We start from the raw sequence: 14,439 nt of genomic DNA, 5'->3' as shown, positions 1-14,439 counted from the left end.
ACGTCCTGTTATTTGACCAAGCTCGTGCTTGAGCCTAGTGGGCATCCCGCCACGAAGGCATAGATGTAAACTTCAAGATGGACGGCTTATTTGGACATCTGTTAGCTCTTGCAAGGCCTTTCGGGAGGCGGTATACTGGAGGCTACGTTATATGCATTAGACATTCTGGGCTATCCCTCTGCATGGCCCTGCCACGGCATATTACATATTACCCACGAGAGTGCGGCCTCACATTGTAATCCATTCAGATTTCTATGCTTCTTTATTGGGCTCAGAGGAAATGCTAGTTCTTTCTTCAACATGAACAAGAATAGGCCCTTGATGGCCAATAGTCAGACAAGTTGCTGCTAAACATATCAAACAAAGACGGACTAATTAGAGGGTCCCGCCATTCGGTAAAGAGCGCCTGTTGCATCGACTTGATGGCAATAAACTAAGTCTTATCTCCAAGCCGGGGGCCGAAAATACCTATCTCGAAGCGCATTTCCCGGAATTTAGTGGACACCAGGCGAGAGCATCTCAGACTGAGACGAGGTTGTCGCGCAGTTCACGACACGCAGAAGGTAGACCGGCTCTTATTTAGGTTTGTCAGATTCCAGAAGGCCTTTTTCTTATAACATTCTTTGAAAGGAAAATAACAAGTAGCAGGGCTTGCTAGATCTGTTTGGCATGGTGGTACATATTGGAGCGATTGATGTCAGATAGGGCTAATAAGGTCAGAATATAGAGCCTGCTCTACCGACTGCACAATGCCTTGAGGATCGATTCTTTACGTCTCTGATAGTAGCCCGTTCATAATTACAATACCTTTCGATTATTGAACTGTCACATACGCATCCAGATGAAGTCATTTGCTCAATAGTGTCAGAGGAGTTTAGGTGCTCCTCAGTTTCTGTTGCCTTCATAATGCATACAGCTTCCATTTTCGTCTTATGTGCGAACATAGTCTTCAGGTAGCTGTAACTCACTTCGGCACGTTGGGATCACTATTTTACCTAGTCAACTATTTAGTTCATTTGCCTGTGAATGCCCATAATGCAGGGGCAGCGCACGCTTGTTTAGTCGGGGATTTTGCAGTATCGGAGTGGGTCCGTATCCGTGAGCACAAAGAAGTATCAAACAGCCTCACTGAACTGTCACCATGCACAGCTGAAAGTCGGGCCCGAACCGTGCCCTCGTTAGGCGAATTAACGGCAATTTGTATCCGCTGCGTCATGTTGCGCTGCAAAGGCTTCCATGTCACAACCTGGGGCCCGCGGGACCCGGAATTGGAGGCCCCTTGGCAAAACTCCAAACCCCAGCAAAGCACCAAGATTGACTACATAGAGCGGAATAAAAAGCGTCTAGCAATAAATAGTCTAAGTTGCCGCACTTCTCGAAGTCCCTGTATATTCAACAACGGTTTCGAAGCACCCGGCGATATAAACCATCACCCCTCCGAACCTAATCTGAGACGTATAGCCGCCATATTTCATCATGTTCGAGAAGCTCAGTCTCCGAATTCCGTACCCTCCACCACAAGAAGGATTTTGGGGACAACCAACTTCCACTTTAAACTGGTGCGAGGAGGTGAGTTGTTCCCGTTTTCTCTGGATCTTCGGCGTTACCGCAATTCTTTCATCCATCAGTTCATAGCTAACACACACCAGGACTATGTCATCAGCCATTACGCTGCGGAAATCACCAACACTTTGACCAACCTGTTATTCATGGCGCTTGGCGTTCAGGGAGTGCGGACTTGCCTCAAGTACAAACATGACACGGTATTTGTCATCGCATATCTCGGCTATTTGCTAGTAGGCTGCGGTAGTTTTGCTTTCCATGCTACTTTGTCATGTATCGTGTTCCCTCTCCTCAAAGCTATGCAAGCCCCCTGACAAGTGCCTAGATCCAATGCAGCTCGTAGACGAGCTTTCCATGATCTATACAACTTCCATCCTCTGTTATGCAATCTTCACACACGACAGGTCTCGCTTGTTCTCGATACTCCTCGGGATCGGACTCGTTGTGCTATCCATTTCAATTACAGTCCGTACTTCGCATCTTTTCAGTGTGGTATATCAATAACCTAACTCCTCTCAGGCATATTACCACTACATTCTAGACCCCTCATTCCACCAAAACACCTTTACCATCCTTTTTCTTGCCACAGTGTTCCGAAGTCTGTATACGATGGAAGCAATTTTGCGTCCCACGTTGAGCGACAAGTATGCAAACAAGTCCGGCAGGACTTCGCTCTCAGACAAGGAAGCGCTATATTCCCCTATTCGAATTGATCAGGCTATAATTCGTGAGATGCGATGGATTGTGGCCTTGGGGTTCATCACCTGTGCAGCAGGTATTGCCGCCTGGACACTTGACAACTTACGCTGCGGTGATTTTGTCCAGTGGAGACATCGAGTGGGACTGCCATGGGGTATACTCCTCGAAGGCCATGGGGTACGTAAGACTTTATGATTCTCACATTCAAACAGCTAACAAGGGATAGTGGTGGTATGTCATTGCACTGATATAGTGTACGAGCCTTTTATTAACGATATCTAGGCACCTGATGACTGGGCTGGGAGTGAACTACTTTATTACCTGGGGTATTTGGCTTAGGCATTGCTTGAACGGCTTGCAAGAACAATACATCTTGCATTGGCCACATAAGCTATTCTCCCTCCCAGTTGTCGTTCCCTCGCCCGAACACGCACGATATCTAAATCTACGGCATGTAGAGAATGATGCCTTCGGGGGTACTGGCTTGGAGAAAAAGCAGCTGTAATCGCTTACGATGGACTCTGTCCGCCATGTCGCCAAGATTGATCTAACTGTTTCTGGACTCTAGAGTACCTATGTAACGGAAGAAGCAGGTGGATATTGGCAAAGCATGAGCTTCTGCCTCATGGCCAAGAGTCATGGAGGCACAAATCTAACACAAATTGAGATTATCACGGTTTGTGTTGCCAAGCCTAGACATAGCATTCAATGGTGGCCTGTCGAGCGCGACAGAATGTCAAGATTTCTAGGCATCTGAAGCGAAGATTAAAGTCGGGACCCTACTCTTGTCTATGGCAAGGTTGCACCTTGAAGGAATTTGTCTCCTGAGCCTTAATAATGAGGGCTGGATTTTGATATGTATACCTTATAGGTCTCAATTCTTAGCTTCAAACGATCGTCATATCTGTGGTCGAAGCATCAGCAAATAGACCTAAATTCTCATTGCAATCTTTAGAGATGTTCAGATATCTAAAGAATCCTGGTATATCTGGCGCGGTGCTCAAGTCGAGGGCATAAGACCAGCATTTCGCATCTGGGTCTTTTAGTGCCGAGACGCGAACACCACCCAGGAACATAGCTTTTGGCCTCCTGATCTAGCAGTCGTATCATGCAGACCGTCTTACTCTTCCGACGCTGTCATGGCCGGGTTAATGTTGGTATTGTCGCATTTCTTATCTTGGACTTTTGGTCGTATATGGGGTTCAAAACCACATATTCGCTGAATGATCCCCTCTGGGTTTTCTCGCGTGCTGAACATCCACAATGCAATGATACCACCAGGCTCAAACCCACTCACAGGAAAGCCCGCATACCCTCTGACAACTGGACTGCGAAGAGTCACAAACCCACTATTTACCTCACCCACTGGATTATTTTCAGATGGTCAATATTCTGTGCCCAAGGTACTCTAAGTGTGCTGTGACTGTTAAGGGGTTGGTAGGATTATGATATTTGATCGGACCCCGGAGTAAAGGCTAAGACTAAGAAAGTGCTATAGGGTACTTGGAGATATGTATTTTTCTAATATTAATAGTCTTATTAACATACTTCTCTAACATTCATGGCCCCAAATGAATAAATGAAGCCCAGCTCAATTCTCTTTCATCATCATCATCATCATCATCATCATCACAAATGACGTCACGATGGGTAAGCACAGTCCAGGGCCTTATTCTCTCAGCAATCCACCGATCCCTGCATTGTCGGGTCGCATCATGAAGACATAATGCAACAGTATCATCCGAAAATTCTCTGTTCGCCCAAGCTCCATAAAATAAACCTGAAATCTCAGCGCAGAGCTCGTCATCGACTAGACCCAACGTTCCTATGGCGTGACGGAAACCTCCCGTGTGGAGAGCGCCAGCTGCATGAAGACATTCGTTAGCAAATGCTATTTCAAACGATCCCGATCTGCCACAGCCGGAGAGATAAGCAAGATATGGAGGATGAAGCCGCGGTGTGGCGTCTAGAATATCCTTCGCTGTGATTGAGCCATTCGCGAGCAAAAGCTGGCTCTTGAATGGATCTCCCCTACTGCCGCCGAACAAGCCTGCAAAGTGAAAGAGGGTGCAGCTCGCCAAGGCTTGTAAAACGCCCTCTTTCAGGTTTGGCTGGGATACTTCGAGCCCTTGAGACCGGCAAATATCGTCCAAAGTGGAGATTTCTTTGTAAGCACCCAGACTGTCTCCGGTTCTAACAAGAAGTGCCCTTGCGCCGTCAGGCATTGCTACAGGTCTTTCTCGAGCTAAATTCAAGGCCTTGATAGATGTACTGTAAGAGCAGACAGCACAATCTGAAATTGAAATTGATTCCGATCTTCGACTTGTGTAGTCTCCTGCCGCATGGATTGGCAAATTGGTTAAAGGGCCGGTAGGAATTAACCACAGACGAGGGCGATTGTTGGATGGAGCAGGTGACAGGCCAAGATGGACCAAAACAGGCTTGGCAATCGTTTCCCAAATCCATAATGAGGTTGCTACTGTGAATCTGCTGCCCAAATCCGATTTATCCAAAAGTTGGCCATAATCGAGATCAGGTAGGCTTACAACCTCGATCGTGTCTTGATAGATGATAATGGCGTCGAACCGAATGTAACTCGTGGTCAAAACAACAACAGGTCCTTTGGTCCCGGCTTGTAACATTCTTGTCTCATCTTCATGATTTAGCCAGTTGGAAAAGCCTGGTTCTTTTCGAATTTCGGTCAGTATTCTCTCACACTCGATGCTTGCTTGGTGGCGTCTCCGGGACTGTGCTTTCCAGGGCGAATTGCCAATGAAGCCTGCCGGGGGAACAATTATCGGCTTTCCGAGGTCTTTGCGGATAGAAAGAAGCTCATCTAGCTTCGAAGGATGCGCTTGACGTAAGCGCTCAAAGTCGTCCAGGTAATAGCCACCAGAATTAGCATCTAGCCAGCGGCTGTCCTCCAGGAAGGAAAGAACTTCAAAGGGGGGCCGCCCTGCATTCAGTGCTGCAGCGACGCCATCAGATGTAATCCATCCTGTTGTTTGAAGAATGCGATGTTTGTCAATTTGCTCGAGGTCTGCAAATGGTAGATGGGCAAGGCAACCAATGGTCGTTTTCGCAACCTTAAAAGCACCATCCCAATTTTGAATTTTAAAGTTTGCCTCGAAGAGCTTTTGGCCAGCCTGCAAGCGAGATTGCAATGAAGAATATCCATGGCTGAGAGCCCGTTCATATAAGTCAAGCGATTCACGCTGCTGTTGATGGTCGCCCAGATGGTCGGCCAGCTCCAATGTCGCATCTGCCAGGAGGCATAAATACGTAGCCTTGTTTACGTCAGTATCTGGCAAGAGTTTGACTGCTTCACTGCTGTTGAGAATGGTATCTCTTAGATCCTCGCTTGACATGGTTCTGAAGAATCGTTCGAAGATCCTGGTCGCAAGATTGTGACAGTAAACGTGGTAGCTAGAATGCTCGACAAGGGTGAGTGCTTTCGCAGTAGTGGAAAGAGAGATAGCTTCCTCTAGCAATTCCAATTCACCAAATATTTTGAACCTATCGCCAAGGCGAGCCGCGAGGTGTGCCATGCGATCTGCGGCATCAATGTCGTTTTCGGGCGTTGAAGCTACAACGTTTCGTGCAACCTGGATGCTTTCTTCGAGAGCGTCTGTTGCACCGGTCGTATTGTATAGCTCCCCCAACATGACCCCTAGGCTGTTCAGACGTCTCAGGTAGGCGGGATCGCGTTCAACAACAAGGTCGATTGATCGTCTCATAAGTTGCATGGCTTCGTCCAATTCCTCTTGAGATCCTGACATTGCAAACTTCTTGTTAAGCCCAACTGATAAAGTTGCCAAGTACTCGCTATACTCAATGTCTTCCTTGGTCGCGTAGTGTAATGCTAGACGTAGCTCATATATCGCCTCATCAATAGTCTTTTCAATACCGGTTCTCCAATAGTCCAAAGTCAATAGTTGTCCTAGATGATTACGGTATCTTGCTTGTCTGTCACTGTCTTCCGGAACCAGTCCGATGGCTTGCCGCGCAATTTGGACAGCATACACCAGGTTTTCATCCATACCGGTCTCAGAATATCGCCACCGATATAGGTTACTGAGATGAATATAATGGTCCAGCTGCTGCTGAGTGTCATTGTTCGTTGCGACCACTCTTCCTGTGATCTCAATAGCCCTGTCAAGGTTCATTCCGTGGCGCTCTATTTTATACTTTTCGATCAGGTGAGTAGAGAGATCTGCCAGGTTTTGCCATCTAACGGAATGCTCCGACGGGATTGTTTCTGCTGCCCTCTGAAATGCCTCAATGGCCTGATTAAGATCATCTGCCTCTTTGGATTCACGGAATATTTCCGCTTGTAGAAGACCGATCTCCCTCCACCGATACCCATTTTCAAGAGGCTCGTCATGGGCTTTTGTGAGGTCCTGCCGTAGGCCCCTGACAGACTTCCTACAGGACTCAATTCGAGAAAGCTCTTTTTGCTTATTGCTGAAATGCTGAAGGATGGCGTCTTCTTCTGTGGGACCATCCGCTAAAAGATCAAGGCCGCCCCACTGACCTTCTTCGTAGGGTGACAGGACATTTTCAGCTGCCTCCTTATTCAACCTCATCTGTTCCAGCTGAACTCGTTCTGAGTCAGAAATGTACACCAACACTGGCTCCTCGCCGGACCAAGTGTCTAACTCCGGGCCGTCTTTCAAGGAGGAAGCGGATCCCGTTGCAGGATCATTCGAGCCATGCGGGCCAGTGAGAGATTCTTCGTCTGTATCATGACCCAGAGTTTCCATGAGGCGCAGCGACATAACGAGCAAGTATTGCAAGTGGGCCGCGATGTGTATTTCTAATGCGAAAAACGTGGAGGAATCGTGGTCTGGGTCATCACCATTATCAACATCAGAAGCTGCCTTGACGTCGTCTGCAAACCTGACGTGAGAGTCTACACGTTTCTGATCCTTCTTGTTACTTTGGACCCTTTTAGACGGCTCTGGTGGAGTCCCGCCGGATTTCGAAGATGATATTTGTTCCGCTCCAAGACTGTTTTCAACCTCGAAGAAGCATAATGGACAAGATAAAGGCGACATGGTGTCGATAAGTGATGATTGGTGTTCCAGATACTTTGTGAGCTCATTGTCGGATAACCGCTTCTTCGAATGATGTATCACTAGCATGTGCTGGTCAAGGTCGTTCTTAGATGAGAAGGCGTACGGAATGCTCTCGCCGTCCTCAACGTGATCGTGGCAAACCCACATCATCTCGCCATAGAGAGTCTGAGGCCAGGCCATACAGTGTTTCGATCGCATATGCTCAAGCCACTGTTTCCTAGACGAGAAGCTAGGACGAGACTCCCCACACGTTTCAGAAAGACATGGAAATGGCTTGAGATCACGCTTGTAGTGAAGCCTTAATTCAGAAGTGTTATTAGCACATCGTCATTCTGTAGCCGACTATTAACTTACCGTCCGATATTTGACCATCGATTGTTCCTCACAACAGAACGATCTAGAAGCTCATTACACCATTCGCATTGGACCTCAGCTTCACCAGCCTCGAATTTCGGTGGTTTAGGCTCATACAAGTGACCATCGCTTTCATAAACAGACAAGGTTTTTTTCGACTGAGAGCTCTTAATATGCTCATTGTTAAAGCGCTGACGTAGGAGTCCAGTGTCGAGAGACGAAAGTGGCTTCTGTTGCAAGGTTGGGTTTTCCTCTTGTGTCTTCTTCTGAACATGGTCAAACTCTACAGTTTTCGATCTTGAAATAACCGAGGTCTGTCCAATGGCTTCCTCCTCAAGCTTCGGCCTCATAGGATCTTCGCCACCTTGAGCTTGCTTCGAAGACTTGGAGCTGGATTTGTCGTTTATATAGGCACTGTACTCTAGCCTTGCGTACCTGTCAGTGAGCGTGTTGCAGATGTGCTCTCGTAGACTTTCAGGCGCGTTTGGGTACAATGTTTCAAGAGATGTCAAAATGAGCTCTTCGAGATCTTCCAGGCTTCGATTCATAGTTGCGAAATTTCGAGCCAAGGTGAGTGCATACGACCTGGATGATTGCCTGATAGTTATTGCAAGTTTATTCAGACTTTTCAACGAGTCTTTGATGCCAGCCAGAGCCGCTCTTGCCTCTGATTCTAAATCCTGCGGACGATCGAATTTCGTGTTTGAGAGGAAATCGAACACTAAAAGATCTCAGTTGGCCACAATTCGATACGCATCAACGTTTATTCGGAGAAGGCTACAGACCGATGAACAGATTCTGTCGTAATAACTCCAATAGCCGGATCATGATATCTTGGATGGATTCATGCCTTCGGAGCCGGTAGTCGAGGGATGAGCCAGGTTCGCTGAAGAAACATAAAAATGATGTTAAGGCACTAAACGCATCACGATACAAGATTGTCTGAGAAATTATTTCTCGCTGATTCACGGAACTAGTCTTGATGATTTGTTCGAACAGCTCATTGCAGTCTGTAGCCAAGAACCGCATAGGTTGATCAGGTTCTGCTTCTATGTTAGTTAGTGCCAAAGCCGGAGGAATAGTCACCAGCAGATGCTCGCCTTCGTCCTCGGCCATTCTTTTCTAAATGCCACTCTTTGGAATCGGGTTTCAACTATGGTTATAATTTTAACATGAATTGATACACCAAAGAGATTGATGAGAGAATAATCATGCATGAAACCCCGCATCTCACAGCCTGATGCAAGTTCACGTGAGCAGGGCCGCTGTTTGTTGGGTGCCTAAGCCTCAGAGCCTCGTTTTGCAAATTCTGTCATCATTCTCTGTCACCATTCGTTACCTCGCGGTCTACGGCTAGAACGCTTAGCCTTGGAAGACCTTTCGAGTGAGTGTTTTGTTGAACATTCATTACCTGTAGTGTGACATGACTAGGGCGCTTATCGACCCAGCCCGGATGATCTGACCGAAAGGCCGCCGCCATTTGCTGTCATCTCGGAACCTTGACTATCAACCCGTCTTGAGCATGGCAACCCTAACGAGAAGCGACCAATCCCATGGTTCCTATGTTAAGCTGGAGCCTGGAATAACGATCACTTACCCTGCTCTATCAACAGAGTGGACGGTCCTTCAAGCGTTTCGATTGCACCATCAGCGGCTTGAACGTAAGACTAAGTACCAGCCGTTAAGAAGGTCCCTCCAACGTATCAGTACCATCAAATGGCAAAACGACCTTGCTTTGTTTGACACCCATCTCCGCCACATTTTGACCAGGGGCGACTTGGACACGATTGTCAAGCATAAGCTCAAAGAACAAGAACAAATTGCTCAATCACAGCTTGTGTCAATTTGTACCTTGCTCAACCGCTTGACAAACTCACAGCTTTTGTCGGGACTCTCTGAAGATGCAAATCTTAACGAGCAAGACAGTCCTTACCCGAGACTCTTGTTGCTGGCTCAAATTCTCAACGATACTGAGTGGAACTTTGACCTGACAACAGGACAGAGACGGGTCCTTTTTGTTCTGGACTCAGAACAGGACGCATATGAGGCAAACAATATCGTTCGGACTTTCGATGAATTTTTCTCTCAAGTCATGCTACCCATGCGTGTTGAGAAAGTTCAACAGCCGACTTCGGAAGCATGGGAGTCTCGTCTCGGGTTAAGAGACCGAGCTGTCAAAGGGCTTGAATACTTGTTCCTTCGTGTCCCGCAGGGCCAGTCTCAATTTTGCCAGGGTCATAGGATCCTAATAAGGTTACCCGATTGGGATACCATTGACAGACCCCCAGAACCGGAAACAGCGTTGGAACTTTTCTTTTCAACCTGTGCCAGTTCAAAAGAGTGGCATCAGGCATGGTGTGCAGTTCGATCAACAGCGTATAGCCCACCTTTACTCTACCCTATATGAGCATCCTTGATTAACAATAGCGCGCAGGGAAAGCGATGATGAAGATGTCTGCGATTTTTGCGACGATCTGAGAGACGCGAAGACGAGTGGGAAAGTCTTTCGATTTATTGCTAGGGACAACAACTTGTTCATATCATCAAACGATGATAAACAACGATGCGCTCGGCCAAACTACCAGCCCACCAGGTCACTGTATGATCTTATAGAGAATCAGAGCTTCTGTGAATCACGGAACATCAACCCGTTCATGCCTCCGATAAAAACACAGCGTTTCAATGAAAAGAAGAGGCGGGCCCTCGCTTCACGACTTGCATTGAGCCTATCGCTATTCCTCAACTCAGATTATGTTTTGAATGCATCCGAGGCGACTACTGTCTTTTTTGTTCTCGAGAATGGCCGGTGCGAGTTGGATCTAGTGTACGCTACTTCAGCTGCCAATAATCACAACCAGAACACAGCATTCAATGAGTCAATGTCTTTATACAACAACCTCGCCAGGATACTTCTAGAGATAGAGTATGGGGTTCCGTTGAAAAGTTTAGAACTCGAAAACATGAAGACTTGGGTGAACAATAGGCTAATATTAGGCTATGAGGAGTCGGGCAGCGACGACGATATTAACATCAAAGATACCGAGGCGAGGATTTCGTATCTAACAGCGGTTCGAGATCTCTTGAACTTTAAAAAAACATACATAAAAGGGTCCCGTCGGTTCAAGGGGGTTCTTTTTGACATTGGGGCCATTGCTAGTGAGGTAATCTTCTCAGATGTTGCGGAGCGGCTTCGAAGTTGCATCGAGCCAACACAACTGCGAGTTTCAGGGCTTGAAAGTTCTAAAGAAGAGCTTCTACCTCCTACCCGGGATAATGACAACATGCGGAAGATAGAAGAGAGAAAGATTGTTATGAGACCAGCAGTGCGGACAATGGCATTGAAGAATCGAGCAACACCATTTCAGCTGTTTGACGACAAAGACGAGTTTGAAGAGGACAAAGGGCAAGTTTACAAAAGCCTTAGTTTCAAGATGAGACAGTGCTGACTACATGTTTAGGCTAGCTGCGAAAGCTGACTTCTTCTTCACTCAACTGAAGCAGTTTCACAAGAGCTGCGAAGAGCGAGCTACCTTTATGCAGTCCATATCACGGTTTTCACCCAAGCCTGTTCGCATCGCTATACTTGATACCGGCATCAATAAGACTAGTGGTGCCATAAGAGGAGGATTAAGAACACACCGCATCAAACATCAGAATTGTCGCAGTTGGGTGGGAAATGACTCTAATGACGTTCACGACTATGACGGCCATGGAACAAGAATTGCGGAGCTCATCCTTCGAGCTGCCCCCGAGGCTGACATTTACATTTGTAAAGTTTTCAACGGCCGCAGTCTTCTTCCAGATGAGGTCGAAGGCATCGCAAAAGTTCGTAGTTGGAATACGTTTCTACCCTACAAGTCTCTATCTGACTGACGTGATTCTTAGGCTATCACCTACGCGGTTGATGTTTGGGACGTTGATATCATCTCAATGTCATTCGGGCTTACCTCTGACAGCCTGATAAACGATACTAAACTCAAAGCTGCATATAGAGATATCGACGCAGCAATCGAAAAGGCCAAGTCTACGATCTTTTTGGCTGCAGCTGCAAATCATGGTAGCCACGGCCCCAGAACATTTCCTGCAAATCATGACTCTGTGATCTGCATCCATGCTTCAGACGGAAATGGAAAGGATGGAGGGATCAGCCCAGAGCCCGAATCTACAGATGATAACTTCATGATTTTAGGTATAGCACTTGAACTTGGAGGTGGACGGAAATCGGGAACAAGCTATGCTGCACCCATGGCAGCTTCTATGGCTGCACACATCATATACACTGCAGAAAACCTTTTGGATCTGACTGATACTGCGAGATATCGGTTAAGAACTGGACGTGGGATGCGAGAGATGTTTCGCCTGATGTGCGGGCGTAACTGTACTGGGGGATACCGCTTTCTCGCGCCTTGGGTCGAGCTTTGGACAAAGGATTGGCACCTTGATCATGACAGGATCAAGTTTATTGAGACTAGGATTCTAACTACGGAGGTGTTTAAATTCTAGTTATCGTAATAAATACAGCCTCCACATTCTTCACGTCAACAAAGCTGTAAAATTCCGTTCCGATTCAGTAAGTTTTCAAGGCAAAGCCCAGTTCGATGGTTCAATTCCCAGATCATCAGTCTCATTTGCAAACACTTCCCCAGCGGGAGGCTTTTCGCCGTCATCGACCAGGAAATCTTCAACAAATCTTGCACCTGAAACAGGGCTGACCTTGTCTTGAGCCCCTCCATTATCCAAGGCCACGCCAGCAACCTTGTCTGATGTTTTCCTTACACCCTTCTCCCACCAGATCTTACGAACGCGTATACCTAGAACGAAAGGTGTAGAGCCATCGAAACCCATAGCAGAAGTATCCTCACTCGTGTAACCCCCGGTACCACCAGCTGACACCATGCCCTGGGGGTCTGAAGCTCCTATCTCGGCTTTGACATTCTTGGTCTTACTCTCGACCCGAGATAGCTTTGCTCCGATCGCAACCTTCAAGCCTGTCACCATATACACCGGAAACTTCTTCTGTGTAACGGTGACGAAGCTGGCCACATCCGGAAGCTCCAAGCTTTTTGTCATGTATTCCTCGGTTGGGCTGAAGTATCGGGTTTGGATTTCTTCGACGGTCAGACTTTCATCATCCGTTCGCTTGTTCAAAAAGTTGAAAGTGCCACCAAGCCCTCGGAGGCTGAAGATTTTGGCCCAGATGCTTGCTTCCACGGATCTTAGTTCCTTCAGAGTTCGCGTAAAGCCAGTCTTCGAGTCAGGCCCATTGCGGGGGAAAATGTGTTCTGCCGGGATTTCTATGGCGGCATTGAGGTTAAGTGGATGAGCTACCCCATCGACATCGAGGCTTTCAAGAACCGAGCCGAGGGTAAGATGACCATCGGGCGGGGGTGCAATAGAAAAGTCTGGACAGAGATGATAAGAGGGTTTTGGGCTAGTGCTGCTGACCATGTTGATTGGCTTGGTAAAACGCGGCGTTCTATCTAGATACGTCTTGCTGAGGTACTAAGAATGTTTGCGATAACTTTACTCTCTTGCTGGGCTAGTTGTTTGGGGGAAGAGAAAGAGAGTAGCTTTGCTTACTGTCCTTATGCACGACCCCTCTTTTCTAGAACAAGCCATGACCCTGTTTGTAAATATGATGCTTATAACTACCTTGCAGATTATTTAAAAGAATAAATAGACATAGGTAATTCATAGGCTTAAATAGGTTTAACCGACTTGAACGTAAAGTGATAAATACAAAAGACATATCCGTGTTATGTCCTCTTATTGCTGTTTGCTTGTGAGAATTATAACTAGTATTGAAGTTATTTAATATTACATAGAATAGGACTAAAAGATACATAAATATTAGACTACCTCCTAATTAACTATAACTAGTCTCTGTGTTATTGATAGCATCGCCATTCTTTATCCGATCATCCCACCACTTGTGAATATCTGGGGCTCCTGACACCAACATCTTGATGTCTCCATCGATCAGAAACCTGTCTAGAGCACTATCTTCAAAGTTGTCCATGTTATCCATTCGCAACGCACGAAGAGAATAGCCCTGGCAGAATGCCACCAAATTCGGTGCTAAAACTGAATGCGGTTTCGTGATGAGATGAGGTAGCCTTTCCATAAACCCTGTTCCTCTTCTACCCTCCATGGCCGAGATAGATTCTGCTGCAAATAATCAGACTTCGCCCCGAAACAGGAAGAATGATACTTACCTAGTCCAAAACGAATAAGCTCACGCTCTGTTTCCAGAATGCGATAATTCGAAAATATCGAATTGACTGTTTCCATCTTGCGTGCGATGATGTGCAGGTAATACACCAGCAATTCAAAAGGGTAAGAATTCTCAATCCAAATATCCCAAAAGTTTCCACCGTGAGCCATCTCAATGGACGAGACCATGTCATTCCATATAGGCTTTTCGATGATCCACTGGAGAGATTCCAGCAACCAAAGCTGATTACCAAAAGAATTAATAGACCGCCCCAGAGTTGTTGCTGCTTTGCTCATCAAAAACTTCTCGCGGTCTTGAAAAGACATTCTGGATCGCCAGACGATGGGGTTCCGCATATGCCCCTCAAAGATGTCTCTGATTTCGCCGGGCGCAACGAATATCGCCTCGGAATCAAGCCACATTGCGAAGTCGTAGTCAAAATGATCCGCCGCAGACATCTTTTTGAGCGATTGATAAGCGTATTTATCAAACTTTTTCAACAAAGCGCTGGTGTCTTCGGGGGTAAAGTCC

General features: G+C 46.7%; 5 protein-coding genes across 6 annotated transcripts in view; 2 read left to right on the top strand and 3 right to left on the bottom strand.

Annotated features, from left to right (window-relative positions):
* The first annotated feature begins 1,374 nt into the window (after nt 1-1,374).
* Nucleotides 1,375-2,930, top strand: FOXG_02544 (uncharacterized protein). Its single transcript, XM_018380002.1, has 5 exons — nt 1,375-1,836; nt 1,889-2,028; nt 2,083-2,439; nt 2,489-2,493; nt 2,545-2,930. The coding sequence occupies exons 1-5, from the start codon at nt 1,710-1,712 to the stop codon at nt 2,765-2,767; spliced, it is 852 nt and encodes a 283-aa protein (XP_018236163.1). The 5' UTR covers nt 1,375-1,709; the 3' UTR covers nt 2,768-2,930.
* Nucleotides 2,931-3,821: 891 nt separating this feature from the next.
* FOXG_02543 (uncharacterized protein) lies at nt 3,822-8,338 on the bottom strand (the record flags this gene model as incomplete). Its single annotated transcript, XM_018380001.1, has 2 exons — nt 7,695-8,338; nt 3,822-7,638 (listed from the first exon to the last, which is right to left on the bottom strand). The coding sequence occupies exons 1-2, from the start codon at nt 8,240-8,242 to the stop codon at nt 3,822-3,824; spliced, it is 4,365 nt and encodes a 1,454-aa protein (XP_018236162.1). The 5' UTR covers nt 8,243-8,338.
* Nucleotides 8,339-9,011: 673 nt separating this feature from the next.
* FOXG_18343 (uncharacterized protein) lies at nt 9,012-12,236 on the top strand. The gene is made up of 4 exons (XM_018398413.1): nt 9,012-10,070; nt 10,129-11,097; nt 11,153-11,519; nt 11,580-12,236. Exons 1-4 carry the CDS (start codon nt 9,217-9,219, stop codon nt 12,195-12,197), a joined length of 2,808 nt encoding a protein of 935 aa, XP_018236161.1. The 5' UTR covers nt 9,012-9,216; the 3' UTR covers nt 12,198-12,236.
* On the bottom strand, nt 12,125-13,259 carry FOXG_02542 (uncharacterized protein). The gene has a single exon (XM_018380000.1). It carries the CDS (start codon nt 13,140-13,142, stop codon nt 12,273-12,275), a length of 870 nt encoding a protein of 289 aa, XP_018236160.1. The 5' UTR covers nt 13,143-13,259; the 3' UTR covers nt 12,125-12,272.
* A 264-nt stretch (nt 13,260-13,523) lies between these two features.
* Nucleotides 13,524-14,439, bottom strand: part of FOXG_02541 (uncharacterized protein) — a gene marked incomplete at its 3' end in the record, with an annotated part of 1,703 nt that continues 787 nt past the window's right edge. Inside the window, exons 4-5 of one of the 2 annotated variants that reach the window (XM_018379998.1) lie at nt 13,910-14,422; nt 13,524-13,862 (exon numbers count right to left, since the gene is read on the bottom strand). In XM_018379998.1, the coding sequence (XP_018236158.1) occupies nt 13,561-13,862; nt 13,910-14,422 (815 nt within the window). The remainder of the gene's footprint in view (nt 13,863-13,909; nt 14,423-14,439) is intronic. The other variant, XM_018379999.1, reaches the window with a different exon arrangement.

Source organism: Fusarium oxysporum, chromosome 5 (genome assembly GCF_000149955.1).
Source record: "Fusarium oxysporum f. sp. lycopersici 4287 chromosome 5, whole genome shotgun sequence".
NCBI classification, from domain to species: Eukaryota; Fungi; Ascomycota; class Sordariomycetes; order Hypocreales; family Nectriaceae; genus Fusarium; species Fusarium oxysporum.
Note: the sequence above shows the minus strand (reverse complement) of the source record. Positions and strands in the feature narration are given on the sequence as shown.